Source organism: Urocitellus parryii, chromosome 1 (genome assembly GCF_045843805.1).
Source record: "Urocitellus parryii isolate mUroPar1 chromosome 1, mUroPar1.hap1, whole genome shotgun sequence".
NCBI lineage: Eukaryota > Metazoa > Chordata > Mammalia > Rodentia > Sciuridae > Urocitellus > Urocitellus parryii.
In genome coordinates, this window is record NC_135531.1 from 93485512 (window position 1) to 93509724 (window position 24213).

Consider the following 24213-nt stretch of genomic DNA (forward strand, 5'->3'; position numbering starts at 1 on the left):
CTGACCCTTCGGGGGTGTCATGGACAGGGATCCTTGTTCTTGTTTTTCAGAGGTAAAGGACCACTCAAAAATACATCAGATGTGATTAGTGCTGCCAAGAAAATTGCTGAGGCAGGATCCAGGATGGATAAACTTGGCCGAACCATCGCAGATCACGTAAGTGATGAACTTTCCTGAACTTATCTCTGAGCTTATCCTAGGCCCATACAGTCCAGATTGACCTATTGCTGAGGTGGCCATTAGTGATCATAGCACTCTTATATTATCCAAAAATTGTTCTGACCTATTTGAATCCCACCATAAATTTCTAAGGATTTCTGTATTCCTGTATTGTCTTTTTTTTTTTTTTTCCTGTATTGTCTTTGACAAACCTGAGGAGCTAGGTCTGGTTCCCATTAGAATTCATCTCAGTTAATATACAATGAACACTTGCTGTTGATTTATTTATTTCTCAGTTCTTAAGAACTTCAGGTCTGAGCAGAAACTGATTCTGCCAACCCTGACACACTAGAAACACATGTATCTCTCTCACGGTTTATTTCATATAAAAATCAGGAGCCCTAGTGGGGTGGGGTAGTGCACATCTGTAATCCAGCTACTCAGGAGACTAAGGCAGGAGAATCACAAATTCAAGGCTAGCCTGGGCCAATTTAGGGAGACCTTTAAAAGTGTCAGTGCTTGCCTAGCTGTGTGAAAGAATCCCCAGCATGGGGACCCCCACCCCATTGTCTGTCTAGCTGGGGACAGACTTCCATGTTCTTTGTATTGCCTGTTCTCAGCCAGCAGTTTCATCCCTTTATTCCCTCATAGTAATAGGTCAGAAAACTATGCTTCTATCTCCTGGAACATTTCCTATGGTGCTCTAAGACTTATCAGAGAAGCTAATTTTTCCCTCCACATTCTTTTCTCTGAATTATTCAAACTTTCAGCCTCATCTACTGCCAGATGAGTGACAGCTGCCCCTCATTACTCAAAGCAAATATTCTGAAATCATCCTTCACACCACCCAGTAAGAAGCCTTGTTGCTTCTAGTGACACCATCAAAGTTTTTCCTGTCTGAAATTAACAGCTCTATCCAGAGCTCCATTCCACCTATCTTGACCACCATGGCCTCTCCCTTCCTGCTCTTTCCTGTCTTCACCCTATTCTGCATGCAGCTACCAACACTGCCATCATAAAACACAGGGCCTTCTTAGAAAAAAATTCAGTCTCCAGAATGAACTACAAGCCTCATTTTATACAACTCTGTTGTTCACAGTGAGGCCCCAGTCTCATTGGAAGAAAGTGTTTCAAACATTTGAGAGGTGTGAGGATTTCTCCTTTAGGTAAAGCAACCTGAGATTCAACAGTATCAGGAGCTGGGCAGGGCCACTGTTTCCCTGTATTTGGTCAAGGTTTCTTGCTTTGGTTTACTTATTCATCCTCGATCTTTGCCTCAAATGAATGTCTCCTATCATTGGCTGTTTAATATTTGCACCCAAAACTGGGCAAGTAAAAAGCTTCATGGCAGAAGAGCTATTTGTTTGATTGGGTAGTGTCCGTAGCTTAACACATTCTTTTCTATGTAATCAGACTCTTGCTGAGACTTTTTAGGGCCATATGCTTCCTCCCTACTAAAAAATTGAATCCTTGGCAGTGGTGGTTTCTTCCAAGTTGTGGAGTTAGTGAAAGGAGGGCTCAGGAAGTCTGTATGTCCCATGCTATGCAGCACAATTAGGGCTCCCCGAGGGGACTTGCCTCCTTCCTTGAGCCAAGTGGACTAGGGATGTGAACACCCCAAATAACTGGGTAATTTATCTCTCTTGCCCTTTGCTCCAGCAAGAGGAGAGGAAACTTTCAGAACTGGGCCTAGGGTGGGGTGCTGTCACTGGGCTTGCAGTGTTATTGAGCCTGCTGAGTTTGTTCTCCCCTCAGTGTCCAGACTCAGCCTGCAAGCAGGACCTGCTGGCCTACCTGCAACGCATTGCCCTCTACTGCCACCAGCTCAACATCTGCAGCAAAGTCAAGGCTGAGGTCCAGAACCTTGGTGGAGAGCTTGTTGTCTCTGGGGTAAGTGTTAGTGTATTCCTACTCACCACCTTTTCTTACCACTATGTCTAAAATGAAAGCAGCCTCTAGTCTATCTATATAAACTCCTCACTTGGAGAACATGTGCTAGGCAGAAACTCCCAAGTTCTCTCTTGGTCCCCAGAGGCCACAAGCTGCACATCTCCCTGCAGAATTGTAGCTCTGTTTAGCATGGCATGATTAGTGATAGCTACAGCCACTACCAGAGCTGGCCACTCATTGGGAAAAATATTTTTATCTATCTTTCCCAGAGAAGAATTAAGCCTCTTCAGAAATTGCAAAGTAGACAGTCTGCTTTCTTCTACCAAAAGTGCAGAATTGTAGCTATTCTTTTTCCTGTTAATCAGGTCTCAATTTTGGGTCCTCCTCACCTTGTTTTGCTGAGTCCCCACAACTTCTGTTAATCCCATGGAATTTCCTTTAAAAGGAATATTTCAGCCAGGCACAATGAGACACAACTATAATCCCAGCTGCTCGGGAGGCTGAGGCAGGCCTGAGCACCTTAGCAAGACTGTCTCTAAAAAGGTGGCAAAGTGTTTGGGTAACATACACAAGGCCAAATACTGCAAAAAAAAAAAAAAAATTAAAATTGAACATATTTACACCCTTTACTCATCTGTCTTCTATGGAGCAATCTTCCAGATCCTCTAAAATGAGGGAGGAGATGCTTGTGTCATGAATGAAAGCAGAGGGGGAATGGGTATATTGGTCAGATAGGGGCCTAACTGGATTCCTCCTCAGTGCTTCTAGTTCTTCAGTCACTCAGTGTCAAAAAGATAGATGCCAATCCACCTCCAGTGTTTGTTTTGTGAACGAATGTTTGAGGGGTGGAAGAAGGCAAGATGTTGATGACCTATATACTTTCTTACACGCCCTTTCCTTTGTCAGAGGATCTGAAACATGGGTATTTTAAGGCTTTTTGTATCCAATCAGAAACAAGGTTGCTGGCCAGTATTCTGTACTCTGGGGACCTGCCCAGATTGTGGTGCTAGAGGGTCATTCCCATCAGATATGACTCCTTACTGTCCCATTCGTGCCTTGTAGGTGGACAGTGCCATGTCCCTGATCCAGGCAGCCAAGAACTTGATGAATGCTGTGGTGCAGACAGTGAAGGCATCCTATGTAGCCTCTACGAAATACCAAAAGTCCCAGGGCATGGCTTCCCTCAACCTTCCTGCTGTGTCCTGGAAGATGAAGGCACCTGAGAAGAAGCCCTTGGTGAAGAGAGAGAAGCAGGATGAGACACAGACCAAGATTAAGCGGGCATCTCAGAAGAAGCATGTGAACCCTGTGCAGGCCCTCAGTGAGTTCAAAGCCATGGACAGCATCTAATTCTGCCTTAACCACCTGCCCCCACCCTCGGGGGCTCTTAAAGATCAATCACTGTTCTTCACTCAAGTATACTTGCTAAGTAGAGAACACTTACATAGGAAGATTTTGAAACCAGCCAGGTGGTGAATTTTGCCAGGATATGTTTAAATTGGTCAAAAAATGCTTTCAGATTCAGGAGCATATTTCTAGCTGTATTTTTATAAGCTTAAATAAAAATTCCATAACCAAAGCAAATCCCACATTAACTTGTTAGTAATACTCAATCAGATTGGAATACCCATTCTCTCAGCAAAGAGAGTGGACTCAACTGTGGAGGAGGAATGTCCCAGAAAGGTCTTGCAAGGGATAAAAACATATCATGAAAAACAAAACACAAAAAAAATCGATTATTTTTTATGAAATAAGAATTATAATGCATGGCTACAATTACTAATGCACTCTGCTGCAGAATATTAATGTTGCTTTTTTCAGGCTGGGATGTTGGGATGCCGTAATTTGAACATGCTTTTTTCTCCCCAGCTGCATAGGCAAAGTCATCATTGGGCTCACTTCTAATAATTGCAGTGTTTCCTGCCTTAGGCTTGCAATAGAAGCCTGACAGAATGAATAGTGTTTGCTTAGGCCATAATTTAGATTTTACCTTATTTGTGATTACTACATTGATTACTATAGCTACAAGGTATACTTTTACTGTCTTATTTAAATTTTATTAATTTGAATGTTTTTTACACTAGCTTTTCCCAATAAAGTCCACTATGAAACCAAATATAAGAGGCTGAAGTCACTGTATCTGCTTTCAGGAAGCGTCTTGGGGACTGGGTTGCAGCTCAGTGGTGCAGCACTTGCCTAGGGTGTGAGAAACCCTGTATCAGTCACCAGAACCACAATACTCTTGGACTTGTCACAGCATCTGCGCCCTCCCCATCTTCTCCCAGGACAGTTGCTCAGTGAGGGACACTATGCCCATAGTTTTAGGGAGGGGCATATTGCCTCATAGGCTCATGACAGGCCACAGTCTTGTCCCGTTGAATATCCCAACCTGTACCTCCATCTTGGGAACTCACATGAACATTCTTCAAGGTTCACATCAAGACCTTGGAGGCACAATTGATTCTTCCTTTCTTTTCTTAACATTCAACCATGCCATGAAAATAAGTGCCTTAGAACTAAAAACTCACCTTAGCTCCCTGTCTCTTCCCAATAACCATACCCTTCTTAGTCAAAACTCCTTAAAGAAATGGCTGTCACTGTCACCTTTATGTAAGTTCTGTCACTTCAGTCAGCTGTCATCTTGCCTGCTCTAGCATCATCCCTCTTGCTTCTACACTGCCACACTGGCTTTTTCTTCCACGATCCCACTGACCACACCCAAGGATTGGTCAGGGGGACCAGTCCTTGCGCAAAGCACTTCCATTTCCAGATGCCTCCCCCAGGTTTTCTGTCTTCACCAACAGCTTTTCTGTGTTGAAGGACGTGTCTGTACCTGGGCCTCTTCCTTTCACTGTCTATGCTCACTCTTCTAATTCAGCCTCTATTTCTATCTTTTAAACTGTCACTTGGATGCCTAATAACATCTCAAGCTTGATCCGTCTGGACCACACTGCCATCACTGCCCTCTACCATTCATGCCCAAAGCCCTTCTTGCTATTTTCCCCACCTCACTAGCTGGCACTACTAGTCACCTCATTTCTCTGGCCAAATATCAAAAAAGCAAAACAATCTCTTTAAAATATAAGATCTTCCTACTTTTCCTACACCACCTCTGTTTACATTCCGGGTCATGCAATCAGTTATTGCTGTTTAACAGATTTGCAAAACTCAGCAGCTAAAACAAATAGTTATTACCGCACAGTTTATGAAGGTCAAGAACCCGGGAGCAACTTGGCTGGGTGGTCAAGGTTCAGGGTCTCATGACCATGACACGGCAGTCAGGACATCAGTTGAGGCTATGGTGTCAGCTTGACTGTGGGGCGGAGGGGCAGGGTATCTACTTTCAAGCTAGTTGATGCTGCTGTTGGCAGAGGCCTCAGATCCTTGCCTTGTGGGACCTTCCAAAGAACAGCTCACAACATGGCAGCTGGCTTCCCCTAAAGTGAATGATCTGAGAGCAGCAGCAGCCAGATGGAAGCCACAGTGTTCTTTTAAAACCCGATCTGGAAAATGATTCCCCATCACTGCTGCTACATTGTTGGTCACAGACCTATGCTGGTGCGACCAGGAGGGGGGCTGTCAGCCAGCCAGCAGCAGCCTCCCTGACCCAGCTTCCCGCAGCAGCCTGTAGCCCATGTGAGAGAAGCCAGTTCACGTCTCCCCCTGAGCCCAAACTTTGCATTGATTTTCGGACCCTCAGTAAAGGTCAAGGTCTTCAGTAATGGCTATGGCTCTGCACCCTCTGGCCTTTTCTAACCATTCTTCATCATTCTCTTTCTGTCCCTGGTCTCCCTGACATTCCTTCAACATGCCAAGTGTGTCCTGCCTCAACCTGTGTACATGAGGTCCCCAGCCCGGAAAATACTTCCCAAGGGAGCCCTGTGAATTCTCTAGCATTTCCTTCAACTGTCTCATCAAAAGTCACCTTATTAGAAGGACTGCCATCCTTATAGTGTCCTCTCTTCATGGCTTTGAACTCTACGTATCCATTTGTTTCTGTTGTGTACTCTTTGTGGGCAGCAAATCTTTATTTTGTTCACCACAGAATCACCAAGGTCCAGCATACTTCCCACACATGGAAAGCACTAGAGAAATAGTTGCTCCACGTTCTGTGGCTACTTTACCAGCAGCCTCCCTTTACCTGGCCCCTGCTGACACTCAGGGATGTTCTTATTTTTTTTTTTAATTTTATTTGTCAGTGGACCTTTATTTTGCTTATTTATATGTGGTGCTGAGAATTGTACCCAGAATTGTACCTCTCACATGCTAGGACAGTGCTCTACCACTGAGCCACACCCTCAGCCCTCTCATTGGCTTTTGTTCTTCAGTTTGTCACAATCCAAAACTGTCTCCCACACCTCAGCTCCAGATCCAGTTCTGTCTCCATCTGTTTCACCTGATGTCCACCACCCACCCCAGCAAGACCCTGGGGTCATTGCAGAGGCTCCTGAATTGTCCTCAGCCCTGGACAGCTGCACTTATTTGACTGCCTCAAACCCCTGTCAAAGGCCTGTCTGGCTGCCCCCCCCTTAACCATCTGATCACTCTTTTTTGTGTCCATCCCTGGGGCCCTGCCTTTTGCATTCACACTGCCCTCTAGAAGCATTTCCCAGAGGGCCCTGGCTCTCACAGAGAGCCCGTTACGGAGCCACATTCTTCCCACCCATATGGGTCACAGGCCTCACCATCGCTATAGTCTCTCCTGACCTTGATGCCATTATTTACAAGTTTGTTTTGTTTGAGACAGGGGTCTCGATATTTTGCCCAGGCTGGCCTTGGAACTCAACTGACCTTTTTACCTCATTTTCCCAAGCTTCTGGAACTATTGGCGTACAGCCCAGCTTAAGAAGTCAAATTTTTAAAATTTAAGCTTTTTAAGCAGTATCTATTGTTTGATGTGCTAATATTCTTATAATATTACAATAATATTTTAATATTAACTTATGGATCACTTAGTCATCCTTTATAGCACAATGAGAAATAGCAGTCCCACTGTCCCTTGCCCCCTTGGCCTGTTCCCTTCCCTGCCCCAGCAGCACCTCCTGGGACCATCACAGCACCTGCCTCCTTGGAAGCAGGAGTCCCTCCGTTCAGGAACTCAGCACTGGCTCTGTTCCTCTCCTGTGTCCAGAAAAGGACAAAAAAAATCATAGAGTTATGTTAACACTTATTGATTTAAACCACTCTTATCAAATATGCTAGAGCGCCAAAACTGGCAACCAAGAATGCACCTCCAGAGACCTAGAGAGCCTAAGCTGAGCCTAATCCTGAAACCCTACTGTCATCCCCGACCCGAGCAGCGCAGCCTGGGCAGAATGTGAGGAGACACTGTGTCCCACCCTGCTCTGGAGAAGTGCTGGTTCCCACCCCTTCGCTGTTCACTAAGGGGACTGCCTGGCCTCTGAATTCAGACACTTGCTCTGGGCCAGGACCTACATGCTGTTGCTATCAACAGTTTCCATGACACACCCGGAGTAAGGCCTGGGGACAGAAGCCAAGTCCCAGCTCCCTCTACCCCTGTCACACAACTCTTGTGGCCCCTCCAACCTGCTCCCCACCACCTGCACACACCGACCTCATGCAGAACCCTCAGCATCCTCCTCGCTGGCAGTGCCTGTGCCTTCCTCAGGGGGGCTCCCCCTCCCACTGCTAACCACCTGCCCTGGGGTGGCTCCTGTGGCCCCAGACAGATACTTCAAAGGCCCCCTCACCTCTGCAGCCCTTGTGCCCACAGCCTCCAGCCTGCTCCAACCTCCAGCCTGCTCCAACCTCCACCCAGGCCAGGGCCACCCCCTCACAGGAGAGGAGCTGCCACGTGCTGGCACCCCAGGGCCAGTGTCTGGCTTTACCATATCACCACATTTCATCTCCAAAACTGGTGATGGGCCAGTGCTAGCTAGTACCACTCCTCCAACCTCCTAGCTGAAGAAGTGGACGGAGAAAGGTGAAGGGGCTCACCCAAGTTGCCTAGTGGCAAGTGGCCCAGGCCACCGCCAGATTCAAGACCCAATCCCTCTAATGCCCCAGGTTCTGACCACCTGTACTGTAGCCTCAGAGGTCCCTTACAAGAGATGACAGTGACCACTTCCCCCTCGCTTCTGCTCCTACCCAGCTTGTTCTCCTTGAGGTCTCTGGTGTGGACGAGTTCCAGGGCTTGGACCTTGGATTTGGGTCCTCCTCTTCTCTTTGTCCAACCACATCAGCCTCCAGGCTGATGGTCCCAGGCAGTGGTGGCTAGCAAATGTTTAACAGACGGCTCTCTGGGGCAGGAAAGGGTAAGGGTGTGTGTGTGTGTGTGTGTGTGTGTGTGTGTGTGTGTGTGTGTGTGTGTGTATACACACGTGTGTGTGCATATGCACACATACATTTCTTTATTATGCATTATATTGCTATAAAGGAGTAAAGCACACAATTTACAAATAATATTAAAATACACAACACTCTACTTTGAACTTCGCCTAGCTGAATGATTCTTATAAATAGGCTTTCACTGATTTTTGCAGCGCTCGTTTCCATAGCCATCCTATGGCTGCCACTGACAAATGAGTCTAGTTCCGACATGAATGTTGCTTGACTGATATTTTTGTTTACCTTAAGGAGCAAGATGAAACAACAAACCCTTTATGGTGGAATTGTACTTGTTAGAAAATGAGTGACTTCTTTGTGGAATCAGCAGTTGTGAATTACTGTAAAATGACTCTCTCCTTTTTTTGTGCTATTGACAATATCACTGCTACAAACAACTTACTTTTAACTGGCATCGTTAACTTTTTCCTCATCATTTTCTTAAGTCTAGACTATGAACAAAGTGGTAAGTTGATCTGCAGCATGTCCCGATTTCCATGGTGTAAATACTGTGCCACATGACTGGCAGTCACTATGGCAGCCATCTCCTGGACACATCCAGAGCCGGATCATCTCCAGATCATGGTAACATGTAGGCATTAGAAAAGGATTTGCTTTCTGAATTCATTACCTTTTTGAAATTTGGGTTGGAATTCAAGTACAATCCACTCTTTCTGATGTACAAGCCCTGGTGGCCCACGCCAATAATTCCACAGCTGGGAAGGCTGAGGCAGGAGGATCAGGAGTTCAAAACCAGCCTCAGCAACTTAGCGAGCCCCTACGTCAAGACAGATAAAGTATTTAGAAAGGGCTTGAGACATGGCTCACTGGTAAAGCACCCCTGGATTCAATCCCTAGTACAAAGCGAAACAAAACCCCAACTCATCCCCCATCAAAGTCCTGGCAAAACCCTTTCCTTATATTTTCACCTTTTCCCGAACACAAACAGAGCCCTACAGCCTTTCGAGTCTGGCCAAACTGCATTTCAATTAGCATGATGCTTGTTCGATGTGTGTGTATTGTTGTGTATAGCCTTAGCTCATTTCTTTTTTACTGCTGAGTAGTATTCCTTATTCCCCAGATGAGGGCCACCTCAGTTGTCTCCAGTTTTTGTTTTTTAAAAAACAAGTAAAACTGATATACAAGCATTTGCATCCAAGGTTTTATGTAAACAAATTTTTGTTCATCTCGACTAAACACATAGGCATGAGACCACTATATTCTGTGCCTAGAATATGTTTACAAGAAACTCTGCACGCTGTTTTCTATGGGGTCTACGCCATTCTGCACCCTCCAGCATGCAGTGAGTGTCCAGTGGCTCCACTTTCTCCTCCTGTGGTATCAACAGGCTTCTTTGTTTCCGTGGGTTTTTTAAGCCATTTAATAGGCAGATAGTAGTGTCTCGCTATGCTTTCATTCTATGTTTCCTTAACTACTAATAAGGTTTGGCATCTTTACATGTGCTTCTCTGCCATCTGCATCTTTGTTGGTGAAATGTCTTTTCAAATCTTTTGCCTAGTTTTTATTGGGTTGGGTATTTTCTTATTGGTGATTTTCTTACATACTTAGTCAAATATCTGATTTGAAATATTTTCCTGGTTGTAACAAGTTTTTTATTCTCTTAACAGTTTATGGAATAAAAGTTTTTCCAATTTATCAATGTTTTCATTTTATGAATGGTGAGTTTGATGTTCTGAGAACTCTGACTCCAGGTCTCAAAGATTTCTCTCCTGTTTTCTTATGAGTTTTATCATTTTATATTTAGGTCTATGATTGATTTTGAGTTAAACTTTGTACAAGATATCAGGTATACAGGTCAGGGCTCATTTTAAAAAATACAACTCTCCAATTGCATCATTTATTGAAAAAACAATCCTTTCTACTTTGAATTGCCTTTGCACTTTCATCAAAAACCAATTGACATGAAAACAAAAACAAACCAATTAACTACACAGTAGTTTCCTTTTATCTGTAGTTCTTCTTTCTGTGGTTTTAGTTACCGTTGGTCCATCATGGTCCAAAAATATTAAATGGAAAATTCCAGAAACAAACATTTTATAAACTCTAAACTGTATGACATTCTGAGTAGCATGATAAAATCCTGCACCATCCAGATCCAGCCTGACCAGGCTGTCCAGTGTATCCATACTGTATATAATACCTGCCTGTTAAGTCATTTAGTAGCCATTGTGGTCATCCGATCAACTGTCATGTGCTTGTGCTCATGTAACACTTATTTAATAATGACCCCAAAGTATAAGAGTAGTGATGCTGGCAATCTGAATATGTCACAGAGAAGGTATAAAGTACTCCCTTAAAGTAAAAAGGTGAAAGTTCTCAATTAAAAAACAAAACGTATTGAATTTGCTAAGATCTATAATAAAATGAATCCTATTAGAGAAATTTGTATTGATTTTGCTATCACAACCATAGTGTATGAGAAGTGCTTGGTTAAAACAAAAAACCTAGGATTAGAGTGTTTGGTACTACCATTAGATTTAGGTCTCTGCTGGGGGTCTTGGAACATATCCTTTGTGGATAAAGGGGGACTACCATATTTGTGTGGGTCTATTTCTAAATTCTAGTGTAACTTATTGACCTATGTGTCTATCCTTTGACCAAGGCCACACTTTTTTTGGAGGGGGTACTGGGGATTGAACAAGGGGTGCTTTATGACTTAGCTATCTCCCCAGTCCTTTTTATTTGGGGGCAGGGTCTCATTATTGCTGAGGCTGACCTCAAACTTGTCATCCTCCTGCCTCAGCCTCCCAAGTCACTGAGATGACACCCACCACACCAGGTTCACTCTTTTGTGGGGGGTGTGGGGGGTGCTGGGGATTGAACCCAGCACCTTATACATGCGAGGCAGGCACGCTACCAACTGAGCTATATCTCCAGCCCCTCACTCTCTTGATTACTAGTTTTATGGTCTGAAAATCAGCTAGTGTAAGTCTCCCCAACTTTGTTCCTCTTTTTCAAAACTGTCTTAACTATTCTAGTTGCTTTGTGTTTCCATGTAAATTTTCTTGACATTTAAAAATTCCTATTGGAATTTCATTGAATCTATAGATCAATTTCGTGGGAAATGATAGCTCAACAATATGGAGTCTTCCAACCCATGAACTCAATATAGCTCCTCCTTTATTTAGATCTTTGATTACTTTCATCAGTAATTTGTTGTTTGCAGCATAACATCTTGCGCCTATTGTATCAGCATAAAATCCTAATATTTCACTTTCAATGCTATTATAACTAGTACTGTTTTAAATTTCTTCTTGTTCATTACTAGTATATAGAAATAGAATTGATTTTTGTGTATACCTTATATCCATGACCTAGCTAAACTCTAGCTGTATATTTTTGCAGATTCTATGAGATTTTCTACATTGATATGTCATCTGTGAACAGAGTTTTATTTCTTCTTTTATGCTTTTATTTCATCTTCTTGCCTTCAGGCCCTATCCAGGACTTTCAGCACAATATTTAAAAAAAAATAATTGTGAGACAGATCACTCTTGTCCTGGATCTTCGGGGAAAGAATCCAGTCTTTCTCCATTAAGCCTGATGTTAGGTGCAGATTTTTATGTAGTTTCCCTTCAGGAGGTTAAGGAAATTCTCCTCTATTCCTAATTTGCTGAGAGCATGTGAAGTGAATGAATATTGGGCTCTGTCAATTTTTTTCTGCATCTCTTGAGATGATCGTAAGGCTCTTCTCCTTTTTCTTTGTTCTTTTTACTTATACATATTAGGATTCATCTTGAGATAAGGATTGGAATATAATTTGCTCTAATTTAGTCCCCAGTATTTCTCCTTTCCCTCCCCTCTATTCTACTAGTCTTTGTTATTTATTTTAATTAACTTTTGTCTAGTCAGTGTCTCGTGGAAGTACATGATGGTGAAGACTCGCTGTGGCGCTTTCCTACAGGTACACAGACAAGCTGGGCAGATCCATTCCACTGTTCTTTCCTTGTCCAGTCCCTTCTCATTCCCTCTCAATCCCTTCTTTCTTCTATTTTAATGGAATCCTCACATTTTCCTTTCACTTTCTTTATATACCACATTTGTACTAATGGCCTTTCTTCTTTAAACTGGGAATACGGTAACTTGAGCTGAACTAATCTCTCTTGCTTAGGATAAACTTCATTTGCTTACAACTTTTATACATTGCTGCATTGGATCTGCCAACATTTTGTTGGACTTCCATGCTAAGGATTTAGGGACTTGGGGAAAATATATTGGTATTCATGATGCTGGCCTTGTGTCATGACTTTGGAAGTGTTTTCTTCTACAGACTGTATGGAATCCATATTATTTGGTAGAATTTGTTAGTGAAACATCTGGTCTGGAGTTTCCTTTATAGAAAGACATTATGAATTCAGTTTATCTAACTGATAAGGGATTCTACTAGTTATCTGTTCTTGAGTGAGTTTTAGCAGTTTGTATTTGGGGTGGGCAGAACAGTGGCTCCCCAAAGGTGTGTCCACATCCTAATCCCTGCAACCTGTGGCTACATTGTTACCTGGCAAAGGGGGACTAAGGATGTAGACAGAATCAAGGTTGCAAATTAGTTTTAAGATAGGGAGATGAGCCAGGTACAGTGGTGCACACCTACAATTCCAGCAGCTCAGGAAGCTGAGGCAGGAGGATCCCAAGTTCAAAGCCAGCTTCAGCAATTTAGCAAGGACCTAAGCAACTTGGTGAGACCCTGTCTCAAAAAAAGGGGGGGGGGGGCAGGGATGTGGCTCAGTAGTAAAGTACCTCTAGGTTCAATCTGGTACCAAAAAAAAAAATTTAAATGATGTCATAAAAAGAATCTGACTTGCTTTTGCAAGGTAACAGTAAAGGAAAGTCTCTGAGGCAAGAAATTTTTACAAGAAACTGAAAAAGACAGGGAGGTGGCCCCTACCCAGAGCCTATAAAGAACTGCAGCCCTGTGACACCTTGGTTTTTGCCTCATGAGAACTGTGGCAGACTTCTAACCTACAGAACTGTAAGAAAGTAAATCAGGGCATTTTAAGGCACCAGGTTCATGACGATTTGTTAGAGTAGCAACAGAAACTGATAACAGTGAAAAACTGTGTTTTTCAAAGAGTTGGTCCATTATTTCCTCTAAGTTGTCAACTGATTTTACAACTTTCTTATTTAGAGTTGTTTGTAATATATTCACTTATCCTTTTAATGCTGAGTCCATAGTGATATCTCTCTTTCATCCTTGATATTGGTGATTTGTGTCTTCCCTCTTTTTCAGAGAACCATCTTTTATTTTCATTGATTTTCTCTAGCTTTTCCATCTTCGATTTTATTGGTTTCTGCTCATTATTTCTTTTTCTTGCATTCAACGGGTTTAATTTGCTTCTTTTACTAGTTTTTTAAAATTACCTTTGCTTTTTAATCTGTTATTTAATCATAAGTTTATATATATAATTTGTTTATATATAAATATTTATATTTATATATATATATATATTTGGTTTTTTTTAAACAAGAGCTATATTTAACAACCAGTTCACCACACTTCTAATCCTCAGGACTCTCTCACACATGGTGTCTGGCCCTTTTTTTCCCCTAGACTTCTTTCTAAGGCTCCAGACTTTGGCCCCAGCTTCCTGTTCAACATCCCATTTCAATGTCCTATGGACACCTTGATATAAACATGCAAACCATGCCACACAAAGGCCCAATCCTTTCCCATCCTCTTTTACCTTCCCTATTTTTGTTACTCACACCTCCACCTACCCTTCACTCCAGCCCAAAGTGAAGCTGTGTCCTTTGATGCATCTTGCCTCACACACCACATCCAGCCAGGGATCCCCTCAGCTCTACCTGGAACACCAAGCTTGTAGCTGAGGCCTGCTCCCCCACCACCCTGGCCCCCACCAAACTGAATGGAATCTGCACCTGTTTCCAGGCTCTGTCCTGGCCTCCATCATCTCCTCTCGCCATTTGACAAGAGGGATACTGTCCCAGCAGGTCTTTCCTCTGTCCTCAAATTCCTCCCCACAGCCTGTGAGCCTGTTCTTCCTTGCCCACATTCCTCCTCCCTGCTGATTCACCGCTTTTCTTGCAATGCCCCAGCCACGTTTCAGCCTGAGGACCTTGCTTTCACTTCACCCTTGGTCAACAAAGCACTTGCCCAGGTTCCCTCATGGTTTCCACTATGCTTCCTTCACACAGCAACTCTCCAGAGGCCTTTCTGGCATCCTGGTCCCTTTGAGGTGTTTTGCTGTCCTTTAGTGCCCTGGCATTCACCTGGCCTCACACTGAAGGCTTGCTTGTCACAGCTCAGATGAGGTCCTGGCCTGAAGCAGTCCTCCATCATGTGTGGAAGGAATGAATGAAGGAGCAGCAACCAGGGGATGCCTAGAGCCCCCACTTCCTCATGCTATCAGGATGAGGGTATACCCTTGGCAAGGCTGACAGGACCCTGGAGGACATGGTCACCACTGACCCATGTGGCTCCACCTTGGGCCACATGCCCCTCAACCACACCACTTCCTCCAGCAACAATTACCCCATGGGTTTCTTGAATGGACCACACTCCCCCCTCAGGCCCTGCTGCATCTTCTGGGACTGAAATCCCCTCCCTACCTACCTGATTTGTCCTTCGAGCCTCCTCAGGTTTCAGTTTGATTATCATCATCTCAGGGAGGCTTCCCTGACCCATCCACTAGGTCCGGGGCTTCCTTAGCTTCACCACAGCATATGTCATACTGCGCCTCCCACCCTAGCTCCCTGACGGCAAGACTGTGACTTACTAACCTCAGAGTCTTGAGGCCCAACATGTACTAATGCATAATCGATAAGAATCTGAATGAAAGGCTGAATGAACAGTGAGTTAATAAAAACTGAGACTGCCGAGAGACAGAGTGGAGACCTTCACCTACACGCCAGTCCCCATGCCTTTCAGCCTCCCAGAGGGCCTGGTTCAGCCCATTCCAGGAGCAGGGTACCAACAATCAGGGTGTAAGCCAGCCATAGCTCAGTCTACTCCTGGACATAAGGACAAGAATCCTGTGAACCCAACATGTGACAGGGAGAAAAGACAGGACCCAGGCAGGAAGAAGTCACATCAACCAAATTCTGGCGGTTGCAGCCCCCATTACCATTCCTTGCCTAACTTCAGGCCCAGGCTGCACTCCTTGGCCACAGTTTCCAGGATGGCACCCAAAGGGAAGGCAGAGAAGGGGGTCCCTCCAGACCTGCAGATGACAATAAACAATGAATTGGATGGTAGGACCAGAATCACCCCCAAGCAACCCAAGCCAGAACCCTGGCTCACTTGCTGCCCAACTCCTTGGAAGGCGTCATTGGATTTTCTCCTGGGCCTAACAGGTTGCAGACTGACCTTCCCCTGCTGATGACCCGTCTAAGGATGTGTTGGGGTTAAGAGGGTGAAGTAGTGCCCCAACAGGCCTGCAGCTCAGTGGCCTGGCAAAGATTTAGTTTCCTCATTGCTCTTCCCCAGTGCTCCTTCCTCTGTTCCAGAGATCCCCCACAGCTCATGGCCTGAGTCTCCCCTGGCTGTACAGATATGCTATTTTGTGAACATATGTGAAGGCAGAGGGGACACTGAGACCTCAATTGGACCTGTACTAGTGGCATTCCTTTCATGCGAACCCCTTTTTATGCCCCCAGATCAGCCCCTGGTGGTTGTAGAGGCCTCGTGGGCTCTGGGATCTCTAGCCCTAGCCTTGTCCTGCCACCACCCCAGGGGCCTCACACAGCTCCTACATTCTTGCCAGCCCTTGTTCAAGGCCTGCATCTGATCCACATCTCAGTGCTCACCTCTGCAAGGACAAGCCTGGACCAGGCTCATACCCAGCAGCAACCTCAAGCCTCCCCTCTCCCAGGGCTGTGGTGCCTAGGTAGCATCATCCCCCCCTCAGTTCCATTCTGCTGACATCATCTCCAGAGTGTCTGACCTTGGCCTTGGCCAGGACCCAGCATGACCTTTCTGAACTGTGTCCCATCTAGGTGGCCACAGCAGCTATGCCATCTCTCCTGGGCTTGTTTCTACAGCCTGTCAATGTGAACTGCACACAGCCTTCTGCAGCATAGTTGGCGCAGCACATCCCAGCTCTGGTCTCAAGCTGTATGATCTCAGGCAGATCATTTAGTCTCCCAAGCCACCTCTGTAGAATACATCCCTGAGGCTGGGAGAGACTGAAACAGTGGTACCCAACAGTTGGCAGACTGCAAGGCTGATGCTCAGTATGCCCAAGCCTAGAGGCATCCCACCTGGGGAAACTGTCCCTCCAAAGAGTTAGCCTAGACTCCTGCTCCCCTGGAAGCAGCTCTGCACACCTCTTCCCCATAATTCCTGGGCATAGTGGAAGGTGGGCAGGAGATGGGCAGAGAAGAACCAGAAAAGGGACTACAAGGAATGAGGCCACCCACTTACCCCATGTTTCTCTGGGCCTCAGTTTCCCCTCAGCTCAGTGAAGCTGAGATTTCTATAAGTTAGAACTGATGTCAGGGAGAGGAGAAGCGTGGCCTGCACTGGCCTTCCTGACTTCCTGACTGGAGGCCAGGAGGTGCTGCCTGAGCCAGCGGGAGTGAGCCTCTGGTGCATTGAGAAAGGCTGAAAAACAAACGCACCAGAATCCAAATCAGGAAAGCCCAGAGCTGGGGTTGCCATGGCAACTTGCAGCAGCTCCCAGCCTGGTGCTCAGCTTTGCTGGAGTGGGGGCTGAGCCTGATTTGCCAGGCTCGGCTGCCCCTGCCTCCTTCTCAGGCTAGCCTGGCACAGGCCAGAACACAGAGGAGGGACAAGGGCACAGACAGAAGGGTGGCATGGCTTTCTTGGGTTCCCTCTACTAGCTGTAGCGAGATCGCTCTTTTCCCAGAGTGAGACCTCCACCCAAGGGCCTCCAGAATCCCACCAACAACCCACAGTGCCCTTCCACCACCCATGCCCCGGCACCAATGGTTCCAGCAGCTCTAGCCCATCTGCTGCCTGGCTGGCAAAGCATCTTGTGTGGAGATGCCCTAGGGCTTCACCAGTGCCGGTAGTCTTGAAGCTGCTTTCTGGACTCAGATAGAAGGGGTGGTGAGATGATCCCCCAGACCTTCCCTCATTGCTGGGGTTAGGACAGGGCAAGCCTGGGTGCCAGGCACTGGTGTAGTGCTTTGTGCACATTCTCTTTCCTGTAATGAAACTCTTTTTTGACAGATGAGGAAACAAGTTCAAAGAGTTAAGTGACTTCCCAATGTCACAGAGCTACTGCATGGTAAAGAGCCAGAGTTTTCCAACTCCTGAGCCCAAATCCTTCCTATGGAGCCTCTCAGTCAATGGCCATATTGACCATGCAACATGTCACAAAGGGCCCATTACCCAGAGACTCATTTACCCTTGAGGCCTCCAAAGCATGGAACCCAGCCACAGGCTGAGCCCAGTCTACACAGAAACGTGGAAGACAGACCACAGCCTTCATGTCTTCATTTAATGGCCAAGCCAGCCCTGCCCAGGTGAAGTTCATGCCCCAGTAGGGAAATCTTCCCTCCTGCCTGATGTCCCCTGGAAGGCTACCTAGCTGGGAGCCCTCAGCCTCATTAGCAGAATCTCAGTCCAGTCCTGGCATCAGGGCCAGAGTCTCATCTAAGCTCCTTCAGCAGGCTGTTGATGGAGGCCAGCAGTTCTCGGAAGTATCCTTCATCCTCCCCTTCTTGGAGCTCCAGGGCAGCCAGTGCCTTGTACTCAGCCTGCAGGCTGCTCAGTGTCCTGCTGAGCTGGGGGTCCTGATGATAGAGGTCCCGACAGGTGGCCAGGAGGGCTCCCAGCGTCTGAAGCACCTTTTCGCGTGCATCATGCTCTGGCAGAGCCAGGAGGTGGGCTGTGATCTCACACCAGCCCTGTTCCCGCAGGCCTGGCAGGAGATGCACCTGGCGGTACTGATGCAACTTCTCTGGGGATGTGTCTTGGGTCAGCTCAGCCTCCTCCTCTGCAAACATCTGCCATCCACACAGCAAGGCACCAGGTAGGGAGGGGTGGCAGGGAGAAAACACAGAGAGCAATCAGCTTGTCCCAAACTGTCTCTGCCTTTCAGGTGCCAAGGCCTGAGGTAAGCCAGGAGGCCCACCTGCTGTCTATGTCTACCTTTTGGGCCTCCAAGGATTTCCTGGGAGGTCAACTGGATTCCTGGCTTTACATAAGTTCTCCATCTATCTGTGTGTCCCTCTGTCTGTCCATCCACCCATTCATCTACTTACCATATCTCTTGTGCACTATGCCAGGTGCTGGGAAATCAAGATGGGGACATGGTCCTGGCTCCCAGGTTCTTGCAGAAAAATAATTCCTAAATAGCATGATGACTTTACCCTTGTGGTGCAGCGCAGGTGCAGACAGGCTGGGTTCAAATTCTGCTCCACCAACGACTAGCTGAATAAGTGCAGGCTGGCCCTTAGCCTCTGCGAGGCCCAAGGCCACTAGCTCTCAAGCAGAGTCACTAGAGTCTCACTCTAGTGGAAAAATGAGAATGCAGCCAGTGCCCAGCACACTCAACTCTAGCTTCCATACTAAGTACAAGGACACCAAATACTGGCTCTATCGGCATTATTATTGGTCATCATTTTCCCTCTACTGGTGCTTGAGGGAGTGACTGCTGCTGTCAGGACTTGGAGGACAGCAGAGGATGTAATTGCTCTGATTCCTAGGTAAGCACGAGTTGTCCAAGGGGACAGGATGAAGGGTCTGTCCACATGGAAGGACTGTGACAGTAATCCTGGGACAAACCTCATGTTTTAAGAATGGCACATGGTACTGGTCACACAGGAACAGGGTCCCAAGGGTGGACTGGGGCCCTGAACACAGAGACCTCTAAGAATGTCCCTCTAAGGACAGTGGCCTTTATGCTGAGGGATGGGGGAGTTGGGAAAAGTTTGGGCAGGGAGTCACATGCTCAGCCTGTGTCTGTAAATGCAAAGCCTTGGCTCTATCAATAGAATATGGTGGAAACCAAGCCTGCCAGGTTGCCAGCCAAGTACTCAGCTTAACTATTTCAAATATCAGGGAGGCTGGAAAGACTTCCCTTACAGTTGCACTAAATGTACCTGTGAGGGAAAAAAAAAAAAAAAAAAAAACAGGAAACCCTGTTCTGACCCAAGGGGAGATGGAGAGTGGGGAGAATGGGCAAGGCAAGGGGGATACCCAGGCAAAGACCAGGGATAGTGGTGGACCACCTGATGATGCCGGTGGTAGCACAAAGCCATGGGCTACTGGGGGCTGGAAAGGAAGCCACAGAGGAGCAAGAGGGACAAAAAAGGCTGAGAGAGACGCTGAGGTACTTTTCTACCCTATCCTCAAAAGTCCTGCCAGCTCTACATCCCAAACACAACCCAATCCTCCCCTCTGCCTCCACACACATCCTATTCCTTGCTGAATGTCTGCAGCCCCCCACCCTCGTGCTCCCAACCTGCCTCATCCAGTCCTCTGATAGCTGCCAGCCCCAAGCTTTTCCACCTGGCATTTTCTTAAACCCCTTCCCTAGGACATCAAGCACTGCCTGGCTAGGCCTATGCCCCTTACTCCAGCGCCTGCCACCACTCCTGCCCCCCAGGGCCTTTGTAGCTGCAGCTCCTGTGTATTACCACACAACCCCAACTCCAGGGAGCTCCTCTCACCCCTCAGAGCTCAATGCCACTGTACCTGCCTCCCATGACCATAGGCTTAGATGTTCTGTGAAGATTCTCTCTCAAACATCTCTCTGGAAGCCCTGGGAAGACATGGGCTAAAGACTATTCCCCCAGCACCTGGCCCAGCATTGGGCAGGATAGACCCCTAGTAAACACTGTGGAAGGAGTTTCAGGCCACGTCAGTCCCAATGCACACTTCAGAGGACAAAGGCTCATTACCCCAAGCAAATGCCCACCTCTGCTAGAGCCCAGACACCAAGGCTCAGTCACTTGGAAGAATCTCCATTGGCCAAGAAGGAAAGGGTCTGGGGAAGAGGTGGTCCACACTTCCCAAGGAATTCCCTAATTCAACTGCTGTCTCTCCAACCAATGCCTTGTGGTACACAGCAGCCCTGCAGGTAAGCTAGGATCTGGATAGCTCTTCATTCTTCCTTAGGAACTTCAAGAAAGAAGCCTACCCACTTCACCTCAAAATCCCTCAGCCCTCCACTGTCCTCCCTAGAGGAGGATGGCCCTGTCCATACTGTTTGCAGAAATATGTGATGGCCCTGTCTCCCTGATCACCCAGGGCCTCACCTGTGCTAGGCAAGTGCTTTATCCCTAAGCTACAACTCCAGCCCCATGGCTATTTCTGGCCTTCAGTTGTGCTGACCCCTGCCTGCATGTTTGGTCTTGACCACTGCCAGCACTTCCTCTCACCTACTCTCAAGTTTCAGCTGAGGTGCCAACACCCCACAGGACCTCCTCCCCAATGTCCCACATTCCTTCCTTCCATCAATCCATCCATCCATCTGGACAGAGAGATGGAACAGAAAAAATTTGGGAGAGGACCTGAGTTGAATGGCCAGAGGGAAACAAAAAGCAAAGTGAAGAGGAGGCAGGGCAGGCCCAGGCACTCACCTTCTCAGTGACCAGGTCATAGAGCAGGGTGACTACACGCACAGCCAGCACCTCTGTGCTCTTCTCTTGCACCAGGTCCCTGAGGACCTGCAGTCCCCCCAGCTTCAGGAACTGCTGCTGGGCATAGGGGAAGTGGCGCAGCAGGGAGCACAGTGCAAACAGGACCTAGGAGGCACAGGCAGGACATGTGAGGGGTCCTACAGAGTTGGACCTACCTCAAGGCCCAGAAAAGGCAACTGGAGGTGACCTGGTGACCCAGCCCAGCCCTTGGGTCCTGACTCCCCAGTCCCCTTGGGTCCAACTATACACCAGAACTCAGTGTATAGTTGAGGGACCTCAGATACATTTTATATCACCAAGCAGACAAATGGTGGGTAAACGGAAGCCCAGGGCAGGAAGTTGGGGATGGGGCCCAAAGCTCCCTGCAGGAGCTGCACCCAAGCCTCCAGACACCTCAACACACTGCCATCTGTTTTAGTTGAGCATGACTTCTCTACATAATCCCGTGGATGAAGCTCAAGCCCCAAGGATTGCAAGTACTGAAAAGGGAGCCTTTCCTTTCAGACCCCAGGTGTGCTGGGCTGAAGGGAGGGGCAGAAATTTACCTTCTTCTTGGCAGTGAGAGGCTGCTCTGTGGCCAGAATGACCAGTAGCTTCTGTAGGGCTCCTCCTTCAACAGCTTCCACCTGGACCTTTGGGTTGCTGGGGAGGAAACACAGGAAAGTGTGACTGTCCTGCATGGCCCTGGGAGATGCCAGGGAGATGAAACAGTACCAGCAAGCTGGAGAAACAAACACTAACAGGTGTGGACCCACCTGAGTGCAACGGCCTATGACAGAGATGACAGAGCCGAAGGTCTCGTACTAACCTGCTGCTCCCCAGCACCAGTGGGCTGGGGTGATCTGGGAGGTAAGTCACTTCTACTACTGTAAGGACATTCCCACACTGAAGCTGCCATTCAAAGCTTCTACTGCAGTGTCCCTGCTACAGAAAACACTCCCTGATGCTCCCAAGCAAAGGTTGGATGGTCTTTCTCTCCTGAGCCCAGGCATGTTACACACTGGGGGGCAATAATGAATGGGTCTGTTCCTTCTGGGCATGGGCCTCAAGGCCAGGGCCACTTATCAGCACTAGACAGACAGCATGCATAATGTGTGTGGGAAGAAGGCAGGTGGGAAGCAGGAGTTCCAGGGAGCCCCTGAATGCCAATGCAGGTCCTCATGCAGGACTAAACAGCATCTCCCTCTAGGCTGCAGGAGAGCAGCTACTGTGTATGACCTTCTCTGTCCCCAGATACTCAGTGTTCAGCACAGAGCCTATCACATCACAGGGCTCTGCACACTAGGGAATGAAGGAATAAACACACATATACAACCATATATGGGCTGAAAAACAGGAAGGCAACACAGAAACACAAAACCCAGCACTGCCTCTGTACCTCCACTACCCATCTGGAGACAGAGACACAGTGATGCTGTTAAACAAATATTTCAGCCTGGCCTACCCCTGTAATGACAGCTACTTGGGAGGCTGAGGCAGTTCAAGGCCAGCCTGGACATCTTATCAAGACCCTATCTCATGGGATTAGGGATGCAGCTCAGTGGCAAGTGTACATGAGGCCCTAGGTTCAATCCCTAGCACCACAAACAAAAGCAACCAAACAAAAAATCTGTCTCAAAAACAACACACATTTCAGGTCCAGCTTTCCTGGATGAAAGAAGAGAAGGCTTTCGAATAGGCTGAGTGCCAGGCAGGGGACATGGCGAGGAACCCTAGCAACTTACCCTTTTGCTGGCCCCTTGCTTTCTAAGATCACACTAATGACCAATTAAAGATTAAATGTTAAGCACAGAGACCTGTTTGGTCAGGCCCTCAGGGAAGGTCAAGGCTCTCCAAGTTAACACTTCACTGATGAGGTCTCAGTGGACAGAGAGGGGGGCAGAACTACAAAAAGCCTGAGGCCAGCATCATGGGAAGGCTGGGCTCAGGTCAGACAGGACCCACCCAGATAGCCCAAAATGGTACCAGAGTTTACCAATGTCCCCTTCAGTCTCCAGCTGCCATACCTTCACCAGCCCCCTGAAACTCCAAAGCATCTGTTCCTCCTAAGGCCCAATCCTCCTACCAAGGAAGCCCTCACAACATCCTGGACAGTGTGACACAGTAGAGGAAGCAAAGAAAAATCAGAGGGAGGTGGCTCCTGGTCCCAAACGCAAAAGAAAAGGGAGGCAGATAAAAAGAGATGTCCCAGTATGTAAAAAGTGCTCTCAAAAGGTGGCCAAATGGAGTGATGAGGGGGCCTACCCCTTCTGTTCCTACTCAGCTTAAAAACCCAAAGGAGATCTAGCAGGGGGCTACAGTTTTCCTGCTGTAAAACAGGTGACTCCTCTCCCCTCTGCATTCATCATTATTATTATTATTATTATTTTGTAGTTGTAGATGGACAGAATGCCTCTATTTATTTTTATGTGATGTAAGGATCAAACCCAGTGCCTCACACATGCTAGGCAAGCGCTCTGCCACTCAGCTACAGCCCCAGCCCACCCCTTTGCATTCCTGACATCCTCTCAACAGAAAGGATGTGTGGGGGTGCTGGCCTGTCCCACAGCAATGGTACCTTTGTGCCTTGGGAGCAGCTTGGAGGTGGACTAGGGTCCCTGGGGAAGGAGGGTTGACAGCTCCTCTCAAAATAGGCAGGCAGCCCAATGCAGGGGCCCTGCAGCACAGCCTCTCCCCTGTCCCCTGCTCCCCCAAATTGAGAAAGGCAGCTGCTTCATCAAATGCGTGAGCTAATTAGGGCTGTCTCTGCCATCAGTGCCTAAGGAACGCTCACCCACGACAGGCAGGGTCTAGCAGAGAAGACAACCATGCTATGAAATTCATACAAACGCCAAATTCTGCCTTCCCAAGAAGGGAGGCTATGGGGCTCAAAAGCACATCAGCCTCAGGGAGCACCTCCTATCTCCACGGGCCACAGAGCAATGAAAAACAAGGCCTCTCCAGATGGCCTGCAAAGCCTGTCACAGTGCTGTCACCATGGCCTAAGTTGATCACCTGGGGCTAAGCAGCCAGAGCCTTTCCTTTTTGTACACTGGGACCACAACCTGGAGAGAAGTTCCTTGCTTCAGAAGGTAGGCCGACACACTCCAAGGGCAACTGCAGCCATGCCAACAACAACCCACTCTCCCTCAGGCTAACTCCCAACCCTCCCCAGGAAGACAGTCCATTTAGAATAGAAGAGAATGGATTTCAAACACAGGGGATGTAAACCAGAGAGTTGGGCGTGGT

General features: G+C 47.3%; 2 protein-coding genes across 7 annotated transcripts in view; one reads left to right on the forward strand and one right to left on the reverse strand.

Moving 5' to 3' along the window:
• Ctnna1 (catenin alpha 1) overlaps nucleotides 1-10982 on the forward strand; it is a 184932-nt gene extending 173950 nt beyond the window's left edge. For 3 of the 4 annotated variants that reach the window (XM_077800740.1, XM_077800734.1, XM_077800738.1), the window contains exons 16-18: nucleotides 51-156; nucleotides 1915-2049; nucleotides 3112-10982. In XM_077800740.1, coding sequence (XP_077656866.1) covers nucleotides 51-156; nucleotides 1915-2049; nucleotides 3112-3399 — 529 coding nt within the window. In that variant the 3' untranslated portion in view covers nucleotides 3400-10982. The remainder of the gene's footprint in view (nucleotides 1-50; nucleotides 157-1914; nucleotides 2050-3111) is intronic. The other variant, XM_077800731.1, reaches the window with a different exon arrangement.
• A 6843-nt stretch (nucleotides 10983-17825) lies between these two features.
• Nucleotides 17826-24213, reverse strand: part of Sil1 (SIL1 nucleotide exchange factor) — a 253723-nt gene continuing 247335 nt past the window's right edge. For all 3 annotated transcript variants that reach the window (XM_026401280.2, XM_077800745.1, XM_077800749.1), the window contains 3 exons: nucleotides 21531-21627; nucleotides 20926-21090; nucleotides 17826-18345 (listed from right to left, as the gene is read on the reverse strand). In XM_026401280.2, the coding sequence (XP_026257065.1) occupies nucleotides 17989-18345; nucleotides 20926-21090; nucleotides 21531-21627 (619 nt within the window). In that variant the 3' untranslated portion in view covers nucleotides 17826-17988. The remainder of the gene's footprint in view (nucleotides 18346-20925; nucleotides 21091-21530; nucleotides 21628-24213) is intronic.